The sequence below is a fragment of the Canis lupus genome, chromosome 18 (assembly GCF_048164855.1).
Source record: "Canis lupus baileyi chromosome 18, mCanLup2.hap1, whole genome shotgun sequence".
NCBI lineage: Eukaryota > Metazoa > Chordata > Mammalia > Carnivora > Canidae > Canis > Canis lupus.
The window spans coordinates 52,921,597-52,944,976 of NC_132855.1; the positions used below are offsets into that span (position 1 = coordinate 52,921,597).

At 43.4% G+C, this 23,380-nt stretch overlaps 1 protein-coding gene and 2 long non-coding RNA genes across 5 annotated transcripts in view; 2 read left to right on the top strand and 1 right to left on the bottom strand.

Annotated features, from left to right (window-relative positions):
• Window positions 1–7,993: 7,993 nt before the first annotated feature.
• LOC140609209 (uncharacterized) lies at window positions 7,994–14,798 on the top strand. The gene is made up of 3 exons (XR_012011143.1): window positions 7,994–8,223; window positions 9,864–10,012; window positions 14,718–14,798. It is a non-coding gene; the product is annotated as an uncharacterized lncRNA (long non-coding RNA).
• Window positions 14,799–16,976: 2,178 nt separating this feature from the next.
• RBM28 (RNA binding motif protein 28) overlaps window positions 16,977–23,380 on the bottom strand; it is a 31,044-nt gene continuing 24,640 nt past the window's right edge. For all 3 annotated transcript variants that reach the window (XM_072784468.1, XM_072784467.1, XM_072784466.1), the window contains exons 17-19: window positions 20,946–21,202; window positions 20,223–20,322; window positions 16,977–17,499 (exon numbers count right to left, since the gene is read on the bottom strand). In XM_072784468.1, coding sequence (XP_072640569.1) covers window positions 17,365–17,499; window positions 20,223–20,322; window positions 20,946–21,202 — 492 coding nt within the window. In that variant the 3' untranslated portion in view covers window positions 16,977–17,364. The remainder of the gene's footprint in view (window positions 17,500–20,222; window positions 20,323–20,945; window positions 21,203–23,380) is intronic.
• On the top strand, window positions 17,576–19,820 carry LOC140609211 (uncharacterized). The gene is made up of 2 exons (XR_012011144.1): window positions 17,576–17,764; window positions 19,549–19,820. It is a non-coding gene; the product is annotated as an uncharacterized lncRNA (long non-coding RNA).

Here is a 23,380-nt window from a genome sequence, read left to right on the forward strand (position 1 = left end):
ATAATGATATCATTTATCTCAGGGTGAGGATGCGATGAGTGAATGTGTGTAATGGATTTAGAGCAGTGTCTGCTTGGGGCATCTGGGCAGCTCAGTTGGTTGAGCATCCAACTCTTAGTTTCAGCTCAGGTCATGATTTCAGGGTTATAAGATGGAGCCCCATGAGTAGCCCCCCTTACTCCCAGACCTGGCTCTGTGCTCAATGGGGAGTCTGCATTCAACCACTGAGTGAGCTAAAAGGTCCACTGTGTGACTCAGCACCTTGGTTCTCCCCCAGGGCCTCTCTCTCTTCCATGTGGTTGGCATTGGTCTCCTGCCTTCAGACTCAGCAGAGCCTATGGTGAAGTTCCAGTCCTCTCCTGAGCCTGAAGGCAGGAAGAGACCCATGCCTCAGCTCAAAAACAATGAGGTCGAGAGAAATACTTTTTTATTACTCAGACTCTACTCATGCTTTCGGCAGATTGTACAGGCCCACTCACACTGGGGAGGGAAATCTGCTTTACTCAGTTTGCTGACTCAAATGTTAATCTCACCCGGAAAACACCCTCACAGACACGCCCAGAATAATATTTAACCAAATATCTGGGCACATGGTGGCTGAGTCAAGATGACACATAAAGGGAAGCATCATAGCCAAGCAGCTCCCCTTCCAGATGGAGGCATTGGTCTCCCTGCTGGGAAGGTTGGCTGCTCACAGCTGGGTCTTTCTCCAAGAACTGTCCTCCCCCAGAGTTACACCCTCTCAAAGCACAGCCCTCATTCAATGACTGGAGGATGTGGGAGATACCAGAGCCCAACCCCCTCACCTCTCTTTAGGACAACTCTGAAGGGCCATCCCAGCTGTAGATCTCCCCATGGGATCGACTGATGACTCTGGTGTAACTACATCACAGTTTAACTTCTCCTCCTGCCCGGTCCTCTTCCCTTGCTCCCGTACAGATGCTGCTCCAAGTCCTCCCCAGGAACTAGACATAAACCTCTGCTTCAGAGTGTGTCCTGCCAGCCAATCTAGGCAGGGGAGGAAGAGGTGTAGAGAGCTTCTGGAATGGAACCAGAGCCTCCTGCGGGCAGCAGGATATTTGAGGCTGCAGTTTGAGGGAGAGGTCAAGGCCTATATAGAGTGGGTAGAAGTTGAGGATCAATGGGACTGAGCTGAAAGCAACCACTTGACCTAACCAACTCACTAATGTTAATAATTTAGGTTGTCTCCAATCTTCATTATTATAAATAAAAAACATTGCAATACACGTCTTGATACCTGAATTCTTTTGTCCACAGTTCTGATCGCTTTTTTTAAGCTCATATTTGAGCAATGAAATCAGGAATTAAATAATATAAGCATTCTTGAGGCTACTAGAACTGTCCAAGGCCCTATTCACATTGCATTTACACAGCATTCATTCTCCTGCAGCCAAACTCTTAAATTTATAAGAGACCTGATTTAAGGAAGGTCATTGATTCAGTTGGAGAGTTAATTATTCATTTGAATTGGTTTGTGCAAAAGGCTCTAGAGAGCCTACAAGAATAAATTGAAACGCTATTAGAACTAACAGGCGAATTTAATAAAGTGGCTGCATGCAAAATTCAATAGCTTCCTCATCAACTAGCAACAACCAATTAGAAAATAAAATGTGGGGGCCGGGACAGAGGAAAGAGAGCATAATCACAACAGTAATAACAATAACAAAATGCCCAGGATTGACTTTATCAACAAATGTGGGAAATGGGAAAACTATATCTTAAAACTTGATGAACTTTCTAAAATACATGCCATAATTAATTCGATAGAAAGGCATGTCATGTTCCTAAAAGGGAAGAGTGAACGTACGATAGAGTCAGCTTGTTGATTTAACACCATCCAATGGAAAGTCCAAGGAGATATGTTGTTTTGTGGCTCTTAACATGCCACAGTTATTCTAAATTTCACTTGTAGGCAAGAACAGCTAAGAAAAAATTTGAAGATGAATGCAGAGGAATTTTGCTTTATCAGATATTAAATATACAATGAAGCTAAAATTATGAAAATAGTGTAACCCTGATGCAAGAATTGGCAGACACCCTTGTGGGTCATACTCACAAGCAGAAGTTAGAGTGCAAGAATCTAGTGGCCGTTGAAGTTGGCATCACAGTCCTGGTGGAAGAGGCAGCATTATTTGATCAGTGGCATAGAGACAATTAGTTAACTGTCTGGGGAAAAAAATTATACCTTCTCTCATGCCACACATCCAAATAAGTAAATTCCAGTTGATGAAAGAGTTAAATGTTGTTATGGGTTGAATTATATCCCTTGGAATAAATAAATAAATGATGTATATTGAAGTTCCAACTCCCAGCACCTCAAAATGTGATCTTATTTGGAAATAGGGTCATTGTGTATGTAATTAATTAAGATAAGGTCATTCTCCTTCTAAAAAAATTGTATCTTCAAGAAACAGTTAAAATGTAGGCAAATATTTATCTACAAAGATGTTCATCACTGCATAATTTATAATAACGAGAAGTTAGAAACAGCCTCAATATCCAACAAGAGGACAATGGTTGCACCGTCATGTAATACTAAATTATAGAACCATTAAAGGAGGTGATTTCAATTTATTTAATGATATGAATATATTCATAATAAAAATGTAAAACTAAAGAGCTCACTATTATATATATATTATAACCCAAATTTTATAAAACACACACATGCAAGGGAAGAAAGAAGTTAACATAAACCAGATTACCTTTCTTCTGAACAGCATGATTTATGCATGGTCTTAAATTTTTTATTGGGATGAAATATATATAACATAAAATTTACTATTTCAACCATTTCTCAGTATGTTAATCAATGGCACTAACTACATTCACAATGCCACATAATCATCACCTTCATCTATTTTGAGAGCTTTTTCTTCATTCCATGCTGAAACTCTACAACCCTGAAACAATAGCTACCACTTCCCCTTCCCCTAGTCCCTGATAACCACTAATCTCTATGAGTTTGCCCTATTCTAGGTCCTTATATTGGTGGAATTATACAATATTTTTCTTTTCCGGCTCATTTCACTTAGTGCAACAGACTGAATGTTTCTGCCTCCACCCATTCATATATTGAAATACTAATCCCCAAGGTGATGACATTTGGAGGAGGGGCCTTTGGGCAAGAATGGAACCCTCATACATAGGATTAGTGCTCTTATGAAAGACACCCCAGAGAGCATCATCACCTCTTCTGCCATGTGAAGTTACAGTGACATGATGACCATCAATGAGGAAGGAGGCTCTCACCAGACACAGAATCTGCAGTTGCCATGGTCTTGGAATTCCAGCCTCCAGAACTGTGAGAGATAAATTTCTGTTGTTTATAAGACACCCATTTGATGGTATTTTATTACAGCAGCCTGATCAGACCAAGATACTTAGCATAATATTTTCAAGATTCATCCATGTTGTGGCATGTATCAGAATATCATTCCTTTTTACAGTTGATATTGTAGTATACGAAACATATACCACAAGCTGTTTATCCATTCATCTTTTTTTTTAAGATTTATTTATTTATTTATTCATGATAGAGAGAGAGAGAGAGAGAGAGAGAGGCAGAGACACAGGAGGAGGGAGAAGCAGGCTCCATGCCGGGGGAGCCCGACACAGGACTCGATCCTGGGACTCCAGGATCACGCCCTGGGCCAAAGGCAGGCACTAAACCGCTGAGCCACCCAGGGATCCCCTGTTTATCCATTCATCTATTGATGGACATTGTTTTCCTTTTTAGTCTATTACGAGTAATGCTGCTGTTAACATTAGTGCACAAGTGTATGTTTGAGTTCCTGCTTTCAATTATTTGGGTATATACCTAAGGAGTGAAATTGCTGGATCATATGATAATCCTATGTTTAACTTATTGAGGAATGGTTGGTTTTAATTTTTTAAAAATTTCTTCTGCATTTTTCAGATTTTCTCTACCGAGCATGTAGTATCATCAGAAAAAAATGAACATTTTTATTTTCAAACATCTCCCACTGACCTTCTTTCTTCTCTCTAAACATAAAGCACTGCTCCCTTGGAACCAAGCAAAAAATTGCTCAAATTTTCCCTTTAACTGAGAGCAAGGGCAGTCCACATGGACAAAATGACTATCTTAACATGCACCTGGGTTTTGTTTTAGTCAGGCATGGTAAGGTGATAGACATTGAGACCATTGCCTGTATTTTTTTCATTTTATTGAGGTATAACTGCCATATAACATACTGTAAGTTTAAGGTATACAACATGATGATTTGATATGCATATATATTGCAAAATGATTACCCCAATAAGGTTAGTTTATACACCTACCAGCTCCTATGTTTCCATGACAACTGCTTTACAAGAATAGTTTATTACTTACAATTCTCAAGAGGACAGGGCCTGCCTTGCCACACAGGGAAGCACCAGGGTCATGTAGAAAGCTAAAGGAGAAAGGGAAAAGTGTGGGCACAAGCTTTTATTGTGATTTCCATGGCAATGAAAAGGCAAGCTAAGATGGACAGATTTAGGATTGGCTAATTTGGGTAATTTCAGTGGGCTTTGGGCTAAATGGATGGCTCCTAGGGGTTGGGTACCTGGCAGTGGGGTGATTTAGGGCAGGGGGAATACGGATTTGAGAGAGGTAGATATAAAGGAGTTGATTTGCATATAAAAGGAGTGCTCTCAGGCAAGGTGTTAACTATCCCTAGGAATTAGCTAACCCTAGGAGGACAGTCAAGGTTCCAAGATGTCAAAATATCATAAAATATAGAAAATAAAAAACATCATTAATAGAGTGATGTATGTGCAAGGTTTCTCTCTACAGCAGTTTGTCATAGCAAAGATTGGAAGCCAATGAAATTTCCATCAGAGAGGGAGTTGGTTAAGTAGTGGCACAGTAATAGAATCAAATGCTATGCAGCCATGAAAAAGAACAGAAAGATTTCCAAGAGATGCCACAAAAACAAAAACAAAAACAAAAACAAACCCTGGTGCAAACACCAAGTAAAATATTCTCCACTATATGTAGCCAAGTACTTATAAGTGCAGAGACTATCTCTGGAAGGGTGCTCAAGAAATTCTAACACTGGTGCCTTCAGGCAAGGGACCAAAGTTAGGAGGGATAGAGATACTGTATCTTTTAATTTTGTGCCATGTGACTGTGTTGCCTATTTCAAAAATAATTATATTAAGATTTTTTTTTTTTTAAAGAAGGCTGGAAACCCCATTATGCCTGTGATAGGTTGATTTGTGTTGCTCAGAAAAATACACTGAAGTCCTAAGGCCTGGTTAGGGGTTATGACTTTAAAATGTGACTTTCTTTGGAAATAAGGTCTTTGCAGATGTAATCAAGTTGTGATGTCATCAGGGTGGGCCCTAATCCAATATGACAGGTGTTCTCATAAGAAGAGAGAAATTTGGACACTGACACATACACACAAAGGAGAATGCCAAGTGAAGACACACACACAAGGAGAAGGCAGCCGAGTGATGCCAAGGTGGAGATTGGAATAAGGCATCTTGGACCAAGGCGTGTCAATGCTGGGGATTCCCAGCAAATGTCAGAAGCTAGAAGAGGCAAAGAACAGAATGTCCCTCAGAAGGAATCAACCTTGCTAACACCTTGATTTTGGACTTCTAGCCTCCAGAACTGGAGACAATAAATATCTGTAATTTTAAACCATCCAGCTTGTAGTACTTTGTTATGGTAGCCCTAGGAAATTAATATAAGCCCTTTCTCAACTTCCCCTTGAAGCCCAAATTTCCTGGGTATAATGCTGGTGGATGCTTTGAAAGAGGCTCAAGGTGGAGGCACAATCTCTGGACATGAACCTCTCAAGGACCATGCAAGCCCCTTCCGACCAGAAGCTCTGGCTTCTGGGTTCTTCTCTGCCCGTTCTCCAAGGGCTCTGAGCAGAGCAGGGTGAGAACCTTGGATCAGACATCCGGCGAGGGGGAAACAGGGCTTGGTTCCTAGAATGTGAGCTCCAAGCCAGGGGAACTGAATTCTCTTCAGTGCCCTCCCTCTGCAGCATCTGCAGGAGTACCTGGCGGGAAGGCGGGTCCCAGTTAACACTTGTGGAGTGCAGGCAGGTGCCGTCTATCTTGTGTCTCATTTCATCATTAAATCAGCACACTAATAGCATCCACCTCCTGACCTTGTGAGGATTAAAGCCGCTAATCCCACAAACCCTTTAACAAGATGCCTGGAATACAACAAGAACCCAATAAGAAGCAGTTATTAATACTGTGTTACATTTTGGCAAAGAAGCCCGTTCCCTTATCGCAAAATTGGCAAGAAGATTTCACCTTGCATGCCAACTCCAGTTGTTAGGTGAGGTCGCCTAGACTGTTGTGTTGAAAAGATGCTGAGGTCCAGTCTGGGCTGGGTGGCGGGAGTGTCATGATCAGTTAGCAATGATTGCCAGAGGTGAAGGAGGAAGTGTGGTGGCCCGGGTGTCCCTTATCTGTTGTCTTCTCGCAGCACTCCATCTTTCGATGGCAGAGCCAGGTAAAACATGGACACAAGACAGACCGTTCTCCCTGCAGTTTTATGGGGAAGAAGGGAAGGTTGGGCACGTTGCCCTGGGAGCAGAGCCTCGTCCCCGAGTCTGGGTCTCCCTGCAGAGGCCGAAATGGAGCCAGTGCCATGCTCCTACCCTTGAGGACAGGGTGGGCTCCTTCACCCCAGGCAGTAGAGAGGTGGCAATTAGCCAGTCATCTGGTGGTGGCGGCAAACCCTTCTAGGACAATCATCCTTTCTCCCCCTTCCTTTTTTTTTTTTTTCTCCCCCTTTCTGTGAATTTACCCAGACACTGGGTGCAAAAGGCATCACAGAGCCCCTTGCTCCCGCCCCCTAGAGACTGCTGGCCCTGATCCAGGATGTCCCCCACTCCTTCACAACGCTTTCCATTCAGCACGCACCAACAGTTCTGCAAAGCAGACTTTATCACCTCTACAGAGGAGCAGAGAGAAGACTGGAGGGTCTGAGTGACTTGTCCAAGGTCATCCTCTTGTCCCTTGGCCTTATCCTGTGTCATTGAAGCCTCCTGGGGAGATGGGCTGCAAACAAAGGCTGAGGGCAAGCTTCACATCGAGAGGCGCAGCCCCACTCTCTTCCCTGCCCATCAGTGCTGCTAAGGACCCTCCTGGCCCTGCATGGCTCTGGTGGTGCTTCTTACCCCCCAGAACTTGGAATCTCTTAGGAGATTTTCCTTCTTTTGTTCCCCACCTTACTGGAACAGCTCAGATCCTTTACTGCCTCCATGGGGAAGGAAACTAGTCCCTTGTTTAAACCCTACATTGCCTAAACCTCACCGAGAGGCTCAAAACCCAGAGGGCCTGTGGCAGGTTCCCGGGAGCCATGTGGGCCCTGCCCCTGAGAACATTTCTGCTTCCTGGAAAGTTTGGGCACCCTGACTCACCATGGGGGGCCTTCCCCTGTTGATAGTTCTAGCTGCACCCATTTAAGTACCTGCTCTCTACTAAATATACTCCAGTTGCTGGGCAGACAGAGGGAAAGACACCCCACCCCACCCACCCTCCTGCAGCTGTACCCCAGCAGGGAGGACAGGCCCAGAAATAGACTTGCAGTGGTGCCACTGAGGGATCCACAGGCACTCTGGGTGTACAGAGGGGAGTGACTCAGCTAATTAGCCCCAGTCTGGGATATATATTCCAAGCCATGTGGAAATGCATGAGATGCTTGGTGCAGGTGGTGAGTTTCCTTCCCAGAAGGTCTGCAAGCAGAGGGCAAAGGGACCTCCTGCATAGCTACCTACATGGCTTTCCCTTCTGTCGTCTTCATCTGAGCTCTGGGTGCAGGGTTAGGGATGGGATAAGCGTTTGCTCAGTGGGATAATTTAGCACAGGCCTAAGTGCTAGGGAATTGTTAGCTGCTATTGTGAACTATTATATTTGAGTTTAGAGCACTCATCCTCTTGCGAAGAGTACGAGAACAGGAAGCAAAGGAGAGCCCGGCTGGCAGCTGTCCCCACAGACAGGGAGCAAGGGTGTGTGTGACTTCCTGAGCAGCCACTTCAATCCTAATGTCCCTTTAATAGTCCTTGTCAAATTGCCATGGCTCTTCCCCAGAGACTTCCATGACTATGGAAAATAAATAGCCATAATTTGACCTCCAGGGGAACTGAAGATGTCTGCAGAATTCCAGGAAAGGCCATCAGCAAATCAAGTAGAGCCAATCCACCCTTTCAGAAACACAAAGCCAAGGTAAGGAGGAAATCATAAAGTAAATGCATTCACTGCTCAAACTCTTTTCATCTATTTTGATGTATATGAGTACTTTCTGCTTCTGGTAGCACTGGAGAGGGAGAGAGAAGGAGAGGAGAGGCAGAGCAACTATAAAAATCTGGGATGGCTCCTTTCTTTTGCCCTGGGGGGAAGGAGGTGGTGAAGCAAAGGACTTCACTTTTAAGTCAAAGTTTATCATCAAAATTTGGCATTATAGATGACATAGAAGAGGTTTTAAAAGGTTTTGCTGCCATCCAAAGAACGTGTGAGAGTGTCCTTTCTTTTCTTGCCACATAATTTGAAAAAGAGAAACCATTTTTTATCCTAAAAACATTTAATGTATCCGGCAAAGAGTGTTTTGAAATACAAGACAGTTCCTTAAATAGGCCCCAGAGACAGCTCTGGGCCAGGTCGGAGCCCTGCTCTGGTTGCAACTCTGGTGGCCAGGGGATCTTAAGAGAGTCATCCAGTTGCCACCAGCTGCGAGGCGTAGGACCCATTGCCCCTCCGATGACCTCAGCCAGGACTGTTGTGAAGAACACCTGAGGTGAGAGTAAGCAAAGCTCTGAGAAAGCAGGCCGCCCCGCAGAGCTGGCTGTCACATGAAAGGAGCAGCGCCCAGGCCCAGCTCCCGTGGCGGGAAGTGGGGTGGGGGTGGGGGGTTAGTGGGGAGGGTGTCACGATGCTACTCTGCACTTGTCACAGCCAGACCCAGGTTCCTCAGGCAAGCTTCATCAGCTTCTCCAACACTCAGCCAGCCTGCCCCCACCCCCCAAACCCCTCTGGAAAGGGTCAGGAGGAAAAAGAAGGAAGAAATTTTTCCTTTGTGTTCTTATTCCAATCAGGAGAAAAGCCTGATGCCAGGAGAGGTTGGAGGATACCCCCACTCACCTCCTCTACAGGTGAGGGAGGGTGGCTGAAATTGAGGGGCAGCCCCCAGCTCTGCTACTCTACTGCCCACACTCCACTACTTACACTGTTAAAAAAGAAAACAAAATTCAACTGAGAGTATTTGAAGAGCTAATTGACTTTATTAAGCAACTCATGAATAGGGCAGCATCCCATCTAGTGGGAGATGCTAGGCATGCTAAAGTAGGGGGGAGCTGCGAGGAGCTGTATGTACAAAATGGGAGGTTTTTGGGGATCCCTGGGTGGCGCAGCGGTTTAGTGCCTGCCTTTGGCCCACGGCGCGATCCTGGAAACCCGGGATCGAATCCCACATCGGGCTCCCGGTGCATGGAGCCTGCTTCTCCCTCTGCCTGTGTCTCTGCCTCTCTCTCTCTCTCTCTGTGAAAAAAAAAGGGGGGGGGGATTTTTTAGAGGGTGGAGAAAGAAAGTTATTAGCAAGAGAAAAGAAAGGAAAAGTCACCTTCCCTTAGGTAAAAGGCCAGGGGGTCTTATTAGGTAGATCACCTCATTTTCCTTTGAGGGGTTGGGGGGCTTCAGTGTGACAGATGACTTCATTGGTGCTTATGAGAAAGTTCCTGATTGACAGGCTAAGGTTTATATCTCTTGCGGGGAGACTGAATCCGCAGTTTGATTAGGCATTAAGCTGGGGTTTGGTGACTTGGCCTAAGAGACACCATTTGCGGCCTGTGGTTTTCTCTTTAACGATCTAGAACCCATGACTGTGGCCCTAACCCTCTCAACAGCTAGAGGCTTTTCTGGGAATCATCAAGGATGTGGTGACACACAGGACAAGGGAAACCCATACTCCTTCCGGAAACTCTCAGGCAAATGGGGAAAAGTGACGATGGGCACGATGCAGGTAACATGGCAACAGAAATGAGGACAGAGCACTGGGGGTACCTGGGTGGTTCAGTCGGTTGAGCATCTGCCTTCGGCTCAGGTAATGACCCCGGGGGTCCTGGGATCGAGCCCCATGGCAGGTTCCGGCTCCGTGGGGAGTCTGCTTCTCTCTCCGCCTCTCCCCCTGCTCTCATGCTGTCTCAAATAAATAAATAAAATCTTTAAAACAAAACAAAACAAAACAAAAGACAGAGCTCTGGCCTGGGAGTCAGGAGACCTGGGCTGGTATTCCAGCCTCACTCAGTGCCACCTTCCCTGTTTGCCCCATCTCTGAAATGGATATCGTAGCCTCCAATCTGCCCACCACATAAGGTGGGCCTGGGATCTGATGAGATGAGGGAGGCTGCTTTTGGACTTCCAGTGGACACTACTGGCCTGGTAGGAGCCAAAGTACTCTGTCTCTCCATTCTTCCTCATTTATTTGTGGAGTTATCCAACTCTGAAGGAACACAGGCCTGCTTTGCCCCCCCTCCCCCCAGAACCCTCCTGCACAGCTGGTTGGTGGTGTTATGAGGGCTGGACAGCCTCACCTACTTGGCAATTGATAGCCGCTCTGCTGCTGGGGCAGGGATGTTCGTTGGGGTGCTTTTACAAGTTATTGTCTGTATTGTCTATAATTCTGAAACCAGATACAATTCTGCACCCAAGTCTGATGTAGGGGTTTTTCCTCAGACTAAGCAATTCTCTGACACCAGCTTGGGTGTCCTACAATTCAACGTTGACATTATCTGCCTGGAGATAACGTCAGATTCCACAGCTTAAAGGTTCAATCTTACAAGCCTGCCTCTGCTTCTGGCCTCTTTAGATGCCAATCACAAATTCAGGTTGTTACCTGTGTTTCTGACCAACTGGCTATAAGATCAGAGGTTCCAACAACCCCCTCCTTGAGTTTGATTAATTTGCTAGAGTGGCTCATGGAATTTACAGAAACATTTTACTGACTAGATTACTAGTTTATTATAAAAGGATAGAACTCAGGAACAGCCAGACAGGAAAGAAGCTTCGGGCAAGGTATTGGGAAAAGGTGCAGAGCTTCCCTGACCTTTCCGGATAGCACTACTCTCCCCTAATCTACCTGTGTTCACTGACCTGGAAGCTCTCCAAAACCCACCCTTTGGGGTTTTAATGGAGGCTTCATTACTAGGCCTGAATGACTAAATCATTGGCTACTGACGACTGAACTCAATCTTGAGCCTCCAGTCACAGGGTTGGCTGTTCTGGCAACCAGCCCCCATCCTTAGATGCATCCAAAAATCACCTCATTAACAAAAGACACCTTTATTGCTCTCTTCACAGGGAATTCCAAAGGTTTTGGGAGCTCTGTGCCAAGATAAGGAGACAAATACCACATATATATTTCTTATTATGTCATGATAGCACATCGTTTTATTAGAAGGGTACACTAGACTTCCATCCTCTCATTGCAAATAGGAAAAGAACAATGTTCTGGATCTCTCTCCATCTAAGGTGCCAAGTGCCATGACAAGGTCTTCCTCAACGTGGATCTGACATGGAATCTTTTCTCCAAAGGAAAACCTCCTCAAAGCACAGCATCTGAGTACCTTTTGGTTGAAAAGTGCCTATAGACAATGGAGTATCAACCCAGGAGAGAGGAAAAGGAGGGGAAAATGGAGAGGTTGAGAGTGGGAGACACCTGAGAATCCATGTCTTACAACTAGGTTTTTGTACAAAGAGCCTTTAATATCCAGCCGAATGCATGAGGGCTGGGAGTCCCTCAGGCAGACAGGGATAGGCACAAGATGGGTTCAGGCCATAAGGCAGACCAAACAGCATGTGAGAGGAGTTGCTGGTGGGCTGAAGCCCAGACAATAGTGCAGGGAAGAAGAGCAGGAGAAAATGAGGGGGAGGAACTGACATTTATTGAGTACCTGCTATAAACGAGGCTAAGCAAAAAGAAAATGACAGGTTGGGGAGAGGTCACTGCCACAGATGACTGTTGGCATATCCCCCATCTTCATCATCCTCCACAATCAATCTCTCAGGTTAGCCATGTCCCTGGGGCTGGGATTACTGGGAGCAAGTTCCTGCTGCCAGTGGCTCAGTCTCCTTGGGGAGGCAAGACCTAAGGAAATGACAAGTGAGCCACAGTAGCATATGCTCTGTCAGTGGATGCCAACTAGTGAATGTCAGGGACTGAGGGAGGGATTGCAAGGAAACCTTTTCCTAAGGTTTGGGTAGGGTCGCCAGGGAGAAATCTGCTTGAACTTGAATGCTGGATAGCACACCAGTGGAAAGGAGGGATGAACCAATCTGGACAAGGAACAGTAAAAACAACACAGGTGGTGTGCTCAAGGGACCACGACTAGCAGTTTATTCTTCTATCACTTTGTATTTGGGGCCCTTTCACATACCTCACTCGGGAAATGACTCTGTTGTCCTCTATAAGCCCAGCTAAGCCCTGAAACAGATGGCCTTCGGTGAGTTCAACAGAATGAAATGAACTCCTATGTGTAAATCATTATTACATATTGCAGAGTATGTAGAAAAGTGTGAAATATAGTTCCTGCCCTCAAGGGCAGGAAGGATTTTCCTTCTGTCAAATGGCCAGTGAAAGGGTTTTGGGATGACTCTGCAGCAGTGATGTCTGATAAATGGAGAAGGCTCTGGGCAGCATGGACAAGTCTAAGGAAAACTGGATTAGCCATCTATCAAAAGATGCTCTGTTTGTGGGTGGTCCAAAGGTTTTCTGGTGACTCTGCAGTTTGCTTCCCAGAATTAGTTACCAGTCTCAGTCTTGTATCTTTCATATTCCTCCCAGTATATTCTTTCTCAAGCACAGAAGCCTAGATAGAGCCAAACACTAGTTCAGAAGCCAAAGCAATTGCAGATGTACCTATAACTCACACATGGCTGGGCCACTGAATAGCACCCCAATCAACTGTCTCAGGTTCTACAATTAATCCTGGTAAGGAAGAGGCATCAGAACAAGAATGAGAGAACCAAAATAAGATAACACATGTGGGTAACTTCTAACTGAGTCAACCTTGGACAAAGGAAGTCTGAAAATGTTTCTTTGGCCTAAGAGAAACAAAACAACCTCATCCTGGCCCTTAAAGCACTAGTTAGGGCTTAGTGGGAGAAAGCATAGGTGAGCATCATCTGAAATAAACTGAAACATGAATCTATCTTGGGCATCCTCACAGTCTGATGATGTAGCTACTGCCATGATAGAGCAGATTAGTTTCAGAACTTTATAAGTTGCATGGGCAGAGGTGGCAGATGCCTGTCAATCATGTCTCAAAAAGTGAGTCATGGGGATATAAAGCAGAAAAGTAGCTACTTGAGTCAATCAGAGGGCATAAGACTGAAGATTCTAGGTGGCTGGCACTCACTCTGGCATATTTGACCTCCTGCTTCCTCAGATGACTGAAGGTCAAATACATGGTAAGAAGACGTTCTCTACCTTGAGGTTCTGAGTTGGAAAAACTCTTTTCAAGGCAAAAACACACCAAAAGATGTTTGGAAATATTTTAAAGAATAAATTCACATTCAGCCATAGAAAAGAATGAAATCTTGCCATCTGCCAACATGGTGGATCTAGAGAGTGTTATGCTCAGTGCAATAAGTCAGTCAGAGAAAGACAAATACCGTATGATTTCACTCATATGTGAATTTAAGAAACAAATGAGCAAAGGAAAAAAAGGAGACAAACCAGAAACAGACTCTTAACTATAGAGAACAATCTGATGGTTAACAGAGAGGAGGCAGGGAAAGGGTGGAACAGGTGATGGGGATTAAGGGATAAGCTTGTGGTGATGATGCATAGAATTGTTGAATCATTATATTGTGCACCTGAAATGAATAAAACACTTTATGTTAACTATACTGGAATTAAAATGAAAACCTTAAAAAAATAAAAATGATTTCACATGTCCTGACTCTGTAATAGAAGTTTACAGATCTTACTTCCAAGACAGGTAAACATGTTTGTTGCAGGCTGAGCCTAAAGTAAAGAACTGTACATCCTGGATCAGATTCCTCAAAACTACCAAGTAGTCCCCCAGAAAAGCTAAGAAATAGCATATAATCTTAAGACTCTTTATTTAAAGGGAAGATATCTGAGCCAGGCTACCATAACCAAGCAGAAAGATGCTATTGAAACTTGGCAGTTTGACTGAAGACATTTGGTCTTGGATGTCATTGTCATTGTTTTTTAACTAAGCAGTCTGTACCTCTAATTCAGAAAATACCATTTCATGAAATTTCCATTTCATGTAGAAGTGAGCACAACCCTTATGCATTAATACTCCCAAGGCAAAGGTAAGTGGAGCTGCCCAGATAGGCCACAATAAGGTGTCCCAAAGGACAATACCATATAAGGAATCTGGTTGTTGAGAAAGCGGATGACTGGTCTGCATTATCACTTTTAAAAAGAACTGAGCAATAACTTTCCAAGGTTGCTAAAGCTATCAGAAGCATTTGAATCTAAGAGAATATGGCAAAGCTATCTGAGTCGACACCAATTTTTATCTATTCTAAATGTTAAGATGTATTTTTGAATGTTAATTTAGAGATATTTGTACACCCCAAAAAAGTATCTGGTGAGCAGAGTTGGCCAAGAGAAGACAGATTAGCTAAGAGGCAGGTGGTGGTAGATCGTGAGTCTGTGTATACCTTAATAAAGTATCTTGCTCCCTCCGCAGTGTACAGAGCCTCCTAGGACAGATGTGTGACCAAGCTGTTGCAAGAATGTTTCAAACTCCCCAAGTCATACTGTCTGAAGGTAACTCTGGAGATAGAGCCCCTGCCCTTTAGTTCTTCCCCAAGGAAGAGTAAATATTTTCATGGTTTCTCCTTTATCCATTTTTAAGCCAATTAAGGACATTTTTTTTGAGCATTCATTGATTCCCCCCAAGATATTTCAACAGTCACATCCCTAGGGTTGCAATGGTTCTCAAGAGAGCATCATTTACTATAGCACCAGGTTGGACCAGAGAGTCAAAACCTCTGGGCTGTATTCCCACTTCTTTCTCTGACCTACTGAGTACTATTTCCTCCTTTGCCCATTTTTTTTTTCATTCAAAAAACATTTACTCATTACCTACTATGTGCCAGGTTCAATTCTAGGTCCTGCATCTCCAGGACCAATGAGATATCAAGTTCCCCTCACAAAGCATACATTCTAACTAGGAGAACAAATAACTTCGGATAGACTGAGCACTAGAGAGAAAATAAGCAAAGTGACAGGATTCCAGTGATGGGGGTAGGATAGACAAGAGGGGATGAAGAGCCCTACTTTACCAGGAAAGAGTTCCAGGAGGGGTGACCAGTCAGTGGAGATCTGAGTGGTAAGCAAAAGATCTGAGGGAAAAGTTTTCCAGGTGAAAGGAACAAATACAAAGCCTCTGAGGTGGTCGAGTTGAAGGAATTGAAGGGTTGGGCAGCCAAACTGTAAGAAAGGGAGTGATGGATAGAGACAAGCAGGAGAGGTGACAGGGGCTGCAGAACCATGGGCTCTGCCTGTTGGAGGAACACCACCATATTGAGCCCGGAGCAGACATCATTGGGACCAAGCATATGAAGGACAATACAAAGAGGATGAGGAGGGGCCTCAGGGACTAAGACATAAAGCACAGCTTCAGGTCACCCTGGGGCCAAACATTACTGAGCTGATCAGTCCTTATGACCTCCTCTAGCCCAATCCCCTAGCACTGGAATCCCTGGCAATATCAGACTTACTCTACTTGGGCTGTTCCAGAGATGGGACTCATGTCTCTCTGACAGCTACACTTAAGTTCTCCCAAAATCTGATTCCTTGTGAGTTTTACTCTTCTGCCTCCATATATCCTTCTAGGCTCTACCAACAGCTAATAACACCCCAAGAATTCCCTTCTCAGGCAAGTCAGACCAGTTTCCCCGTTACTCATCTGACTTTCTAAACTTTCTAACTTCTTATTATGGAAAATTTCAAATGTCCAAGGAAGCAAACAGAATAGTATGATAAATCTCCATCTACCTACAACCAACTTCAACATCAACCAACTCATGACCAATTGTGCTTCCATCTATCATTTTGATTTCCTTCACCAACTTGGTCATGACATTTATCTCATAGGTGTGGTATGGCCAACCCAGAGTACTAGCAGCTGACTCCCTGGTGACATCCCATTTCTACTACTATAGCCTAACAGTCCTATTACATGTGTGGCAGCCACGCTGTTCCTTCATAATGTGAATTCAATCAACTCAAACTCTTCAACCAGAAATTGTGAAGAAGGGTTTTTGGAACTCAAGTGAAGGAATTTACATTACTCCCAATGATTTTCATCTTATCAGATTCAGCCCATTCCTTCTGGCTATCATGATCTTTTTTGGATCTAGATTCTAATATTTATTTACCATCCCTCCCAGCTTTTATGATTCCCCTAAAATTTTGGAAAGTAGTGAGTCATCTCTATCCCGAGTTTTAAAAAAAGTGTATGAAGTAGAATGAATGAATTAGAAAAAGAGCAGAGCCAAAATGGATCAGAAAAAAACTTTAGTTCAATTTCTTACTCTACAAATGAGAAAACTAAGGCTCAGAGAGTCTATTTATGGTTCAAGGCTACCCATTAGGTAAAAGCAAGACAAGCTAAAGGCTAGGCCTGATGCTCACTGCTCCCTCCAACCCCTACCACTGTTAAGATCTGAGGAGAGAAAATGTGGGTCATCACCAGCTAGGTTAGTGACAGGGGACTACTGCAAACTGATTTCTAGTCAACTGCCCATAATAACCCACTCATCTGGCAAACAGTTATCAGGTGTTGCTTTCTGCACTGACCTCAATGACTTTCCCAGTCTCTTCTACTGGGAAGAGATTAGGTTGCAAATCATTTTTCTCTGTTCTTACTTAATTCCTGCATTATGTAGAACTATGTTAGGAATGTCAAAAATGTTCATAAATAATAAAGGATTCACATCTATTAGAAATGAGAAATAGTTTATTTAAAAAGCCACAAAACAGCTCATTTAGAGGAGACACTTAACAAAATATACATCTTAAAAATTCAGCCCTCAAGAATCCTCCGTGCAATTGTTTCCATTTCTAAAACAGAGGACTGAATGGGTAATAATTATAGACACAATTCACACAGTAACTTGGATAATACACAAAAAAACATCATGATGTTTTTCTGAGATTTCTCTTTGTGGTTCACTAATCACACACTGGGGAGGGCCCAAAGTTCAAATGTGTGCAGCCCAGGGGAGCTCCCAACAAAGTGGCAGCACACTGGGGAGGAAAGGGGGTGTCTTTCCCTCAGAGGGAAGCTTGACAAAGAATCCAGCTTCTTATCCAGTCCGCTGCCACTATCAACTGTCAAACCATTTGCTCCTCTTTGCAAGAGGTGCTCCTTTTGAAGGTCTCAGTAATTTCTGCTTATATTGTTCGACCAGCTGGTTGAAGCGGATTTCAGTCTTATTTCCCTTAGCTTTCTTCCTAGGGGCCTATAAATGAAAGGTAAGGAAAAACAAGATATCAATTTCAAGCATTGACTATGACCTCACGTTGACACCATTCAAGAGAGAAAATAACGAATCCTGTTTACCATAAGAGGTGGATTTCCAGAGAGTGACTCCTACCAAAACCCAAAAGGAATCATCCGCTGGCAAGAAACCGGACCAGGAACGCCTAAGAGAGGGGCTGAACTAAACCACTATGTAGGTGCTTCAGAGCTCTTGCTCTCAAATGCTCCTGCAAGTCTTCTCACAGGTGAGTCAGCCCAGAGTTTGCATCTTCTTGCTGGCCCTTTCCCTCAACAAGAATACTGCTTATGGGATTTCAGAAATAGAGCTCTATGATATAGTATGGTACGGGTCAGAGACACAGATTCCTTGAGTAGGAGAAGCTACTGCTTCTTTCATCCTTGCAACTTAAAAGAAAGGCACTAGGGAAGGGGAAAAGAAAGCTTGACCTCAAATGTTCAAGAATGTAGAACCACAATTTTCTACTAAAAGGAAATAGGGCTGCTTGGAAAAATGGCTAATGCCAGGACTAAGGAAGAATTATGTAAGATGAGGTGGGACATCTGGTTGTACCAGAAAGCAAGGACACCACCAAAGACAGGGTCAGATTGGAAGGACTCAGGAGCCATCCTGTAGGGCCTTCTGCTGGCCTAAGATGGGACAAGAATTATAACTGCGTTTGGTTGCAACACATCAAATATATAAAAACTCAGGAATCTGTAATACTAAAAAGATCTTACTGGTCACCATAGGAGGCTGGTAGGGCACCAACTCATTGCTCTGAAAACTGATAAAGAAAAATGAAATCAAGCATTTATTCTGCCTTTTCTATACAAATGGTATTTCATTTGTATAGTTGACAAGGGAAGATTCTTTTCTTTAGAATTCTCCCAAAACAATGCAAAAGAACTGAAAAAAAGAACCAAAAAACAAAAACCCCAAAACCCTACAAAATCACCATTCTGTACCTTTTATTGAAATCATGGATCTAGATAGTAATCATCAATGGGTGCTAAAACCATTAGGTGAGAGGCTGGTGGAAACTTCACAAATGGAAGAGAGGTGGACAACCCTCAAGCCTGCAGATCTACTGATTAACCTGAACATCACAAAAAATGGGGCAACCAAATGTTATGGGCCTTAGGATGCTGACACAACAGAAAGCACCACCCATGAAATATTCTTGCCAAGAAAACTGAACTTGAGGGGCGCCTGGCTAGCTCAGTGAGTGAAGCATGTGACTCTTGATCTCAAGGTTATGAGTTCAAGCCCCACACTGGGTGTAGAGATTACTTAAAAATAAATAAAATCTTAAAGAAAAGGAAAAAGAAAAAAAGAAAACTGGACTTGAATCTAATCAAGCCTGTACATCTAATTACCAGTTTATAGGCAATACAGGGTATCACAGGCATCAATTAAATGACACCACAAGGCAGCAAGCAACTAAACTGAAAATATAACACATTCTAAAGGGCAAATGACTCAGTTTCTCCAACAAATTATCAGCATGGAAAAAGGGTGGGGGGGTGATGAAGCAGAGTGAGTATTATAGAGAAAAAAAAAAGATTTAAGAGGTATAAAAACCAAATTAATGGGCGGACTCTGGATCTTAATTTGTACTAGCCCAACTACAAAAGAACATTTTTGAGTCAACTGGGGACATTTTAAAATGGGCTGCATATTAGATGATGTTAAAGGCTTCTTACTCATTTCATTAGATATAATAATGGCATAATGTACACATATTGTTAAGACCTAGTCAGTTAGGTCTAGTCAGTCTAGTCAGACCAGCATTCTGAGGTACTTTTCTGAGCAATAAACCATATTTTCATCTAAGGCATATTTACATCTGAAGCAGAATTTGCCTTACTATATATAATCTGGGCAGGGGGCATTATGTATGAGGAATAGGTAAAATAAGATAATTGTTGAAGTAGAGAAACTAATATACAGGTTCTTTCTACTTTTATTTTACTTACCTATTTATTTATTCCTTATTTACTTTAAGATTTTTTTTTTTTTTTGAGCAAGCTCCGTGTCCAGTGTGGAGCCCAACCCAGGGCTTGACCCCATGACCCTGAGATCAAGACCTGAGCTGAAATCAAGAGTCTGATGCTTCGGGGATCCCTGGGTGGCTCAGCAGTTTAGCGCCTGCCTTTGGCCTGGGACGTGATCCTGGAGTCCCAGGATCAAGTCCCACGTCAGGTTCCCTGCATGAAGCCTACTTCTCCTTCTGCCTGTGTCTCTGCCTATCTCTCTCTCTCTCATGAATAAATAAATAAAATCTTTAAAAGAAAAAAAAAGAGTCTGATGTTTCTATTTTTAAGTAATCTCTACACCCAACATGGGGCTCAAACCTACGACTCCAAGATCAAGAGTTTCAAGCTCTACCAACTCAGCCAGCCGGGTGCCTCTATTTTTTTTTTTTTAAGTTTATTTATTTTTAAAAATGACTTCTACACCCAACATGGGGCTCGAACTCATGATGCCAAGATCAAGAGTCACGTGCTGTTCTGAATCAGCCAGGCGTCCTAGGTTTTCTCCACTTTTAGAACTGTATACCGCAACACCCTCTAAAAAGCTGTGCTTTGCATTAGCTGCAATCCAGAAGCCCTTCTTTTTGCTTAACTAATCAGGGCACAAAAGTGGCTGCCAGCTGTGGCAGAGCCCAGCCATCCCAAAGCCTCGTGCCCTACAGAACTCACCTGGTTGGAAGGTAATTTTTGCTTCTCTTGCTTCTGCGAGTTTATCTGGGGCTTTGGCTTTTTGGGAGGGAGAGACTTCACTCTGCCTTTGTCCCGCTGCCTGAAATAAGAGGTCAGGTAAAATGTCACTCTGAATTCTCCGGCTAACTGGCACCTCTGAGGCTATCTCAGCCACAAGATAAAATTCCTCTTCTCACACTGGCGCTTTCTTAGCCCAGGAGAAGTCATTCTAAAAAGGGATACTATAACAGAATACCCGAAGGTTCAACATTTATATACCTTTTAAAAAGTTTTGGCTTAAAACTTCAAGGGATTCTCAAAAACCTTCATTTTTTTCACAAATATTTTGTAAAGATTAACTTTTGTTGATAGCACTAATCTGCTGCCTCAAACAGGATCTGCAAGATAACCCTCAGTAGATAGGCCTCAGCTGACAGAGACAACCCTCTGGACTGGAGGGGGCTTTCAGGAGAAGAAGATGACACGAAAGTCGCCAGGAGGAGGATCCTCTGTGACCCCTCCACTAGTGCTATTCCGGCCTCCAATTGTTCCAAGAGCCACATCTGTTGGTGTCAAGATGCCTGCACATTAGCTCTTTCTGGGGGACCAATGCAGTACTAAACATATCTTTCATCCAAACAACAGCCACAAAGAAGAAAAGGGCTAAGCAAAACCAAACCCTTGTAGAAGCAACCTGCTGTTCTATACCATTCTGCATCTCACCTAATTTTGGGGCCTCGGTGTGAGGGGAGCACCAGGACCTTTCTTCTCTTCTTTCCATCGGGCAGCTCCACCTGTTCCACTTCAGCCTTGGTCTGGAACCCTGTCCACGAAGTAGAATGCACCTTCCCCTTTTGCTCCAGCGGGGTCTTGCTTTGTTCCCGTGTGTGGTTTTGAGCTGCTTTCTGTTGCTGGTCTTTTCCAAGTGCTGGTTGTTCCTGCTGGGGCTCACCAGTTGCAGGCTTGGATTTCACTTTTTGCTGCATAAAATAAGACACTGCCATCTGTTTCTGGATGAGGTTTATCTGCTGGAAACACTCAGCAGAAAAGGAGCTTCATGGAGCTTAGTCAAAGAAGGAGAATTCTTCCCTTGAATAGTTACAAATTATAGGAAAATGAATACAAGTTCACAGGCCCTGACATGGTAGCAGACAGTTACCTGGGGGACACAAAATCACCACTTCCCTTTCCATACGCAGGAACAGAGGAAAGTATATGCATGCCCAAGACTCGAAGCCAGTAGGAAGAAAGAAAAAAGAAAAGCCAGTTGCATGGGGCAGCAATTACTAAACAAATGTGTGATGGGAATCCCAGAGGGAGAAGAAAGAAAAGAACAGACAAAATATTTGAAGAAATATGGGGTGAAGGCAGCCCGGGTGGCTCAGCAGTTTAGCACTGCCTTCAGCCCAGGGCGTGATTCTGGAGACGAGTCTCACATCGGGCTTCCTGCATGGAGACTGTTTCTCCCTCTGCCTGTGTCTCTGCCTCTCCCTCTCTCTCTCTCTCTCTCTGTGTGTCTCTCATGAATAAATAAATAAAATCTTAAAAAAAAGAAAAAGAAAAAGAAAAGAAACATGGAGTGAGAATTTACCAATCTTAGTGACAGACACTAAACCACAAATGCAGGAAACTCAGCCAAATACCAAACAGGATATATACCAAAAACAGGTATATCATACCAAACTGTAGAAAATCAAAGACAAAATGAAGATCTGGAAAGAAGGGGCGTGGGGTAGGCTAAAGAATACCTTATTTACAGAGAGACAAAGATAATATTACACTGAATTTCTCTTCAGGAGCCATGTAAGAAATAAAAGAACAGAGAAATATCTAAAATTTTTGGGAAAAAAGACACCAACCTAGACTTTTGTATTCAATGTGATCATCCTTCAAAAGTGAAAGAGAAATAAAGACTTTCTCAGACAAACAAAATTAAAGGAATTTGTCACCAGGGGACGGGTCTTGCAAGAAAGGCTAAGTGAATTTCTGAGAAGGAAGACGACCTAGGTCAGAAACTCGAGTCTACATAAAGAAAGGAAGAACGTTAGAGAAGGAATAGTGAAATGAAGACTAGGAAAAGATGCTATGAGAAGGAAGGCACAGGGGCACTTGGGTGGCTCAGTGGTTGAGCATCTGTCTTTGGCTTAGGTCATGATCCTGGAGTCCTGGGGTTGAGTTCCGCATCGGGCTTCCCACAGGGACCCTGCTTCTCCCTCTGCCTGTGTCTCTACCTCTTTCTCTGTGTCTCTCATAAATAAATAAATAAAATCTTTTTAAAAAGAGAAGGAAGGCATAAAGTATGTTACGGATTTATATTGCACTGTAATGGAAGAAGAAACAGAAGATCCACATTAAATTAGTCTAATTATTGATACAACAAAGATTGTTCTATGCCTGTAATATGCCCGTCTCAATTTCTAAGTAAGGGTACAGAGGGAAAGAATAGTGACTACCTTTGAGGACTCCTGGCCTAATGGAGGACAAGAGACACACAAATAACGCAAAGTGAAAAACTAGAGACCTTAAGGAAAGGTTCATGAAAGTACAAGTAATGGGGTCTTACCTCTTTCGAGAGAGGTGGGAAAATGCTTCTTGAGGAAGCACATTTGATCTGAATATGGAAACCGTAGAAGTGTCCTTGAGTCAGGGGAAAGGGACACTTTTACACAGAAAGAGCAATATGTACACAAGTATAAGCAACAAATAAAGCCATCTGAATCATTTTTATTAAGCCACTAGTTTCAGAATCACTCTGAAGCAACAGCTTAAGGCTGTAAGTAAGTCTATTCCTAGAACAAAGCTGTCTCAAACAAGAACCAGATCCCAGATTTTCCTACTCAGAACCACTGTATTAACCACTGAAACTGCTCTTCTATTGGTCAGGCCCATGGTACACACCACAAAGAGTGCAGATGTTTGATATATAAGCAAATTAAGGTATATTATCAATGAAAGCAGTAGGAGTTATGGAATCAAGAATAACCCAGCCTTGGGACGCCTGGGTGGCTCAGTGGTTGAGCACCTGATTTTGGCTCAGGGCATGATCCTGGAGTCCCAGGATTGAGTCCCACATCAGGCTCCCTGCATGGAGCTTGCTTCTCCCTCTGCCTATGTCTCTGCCTCTCTCTGTGTCTCTCATGAATAAATAAAATCTTAAA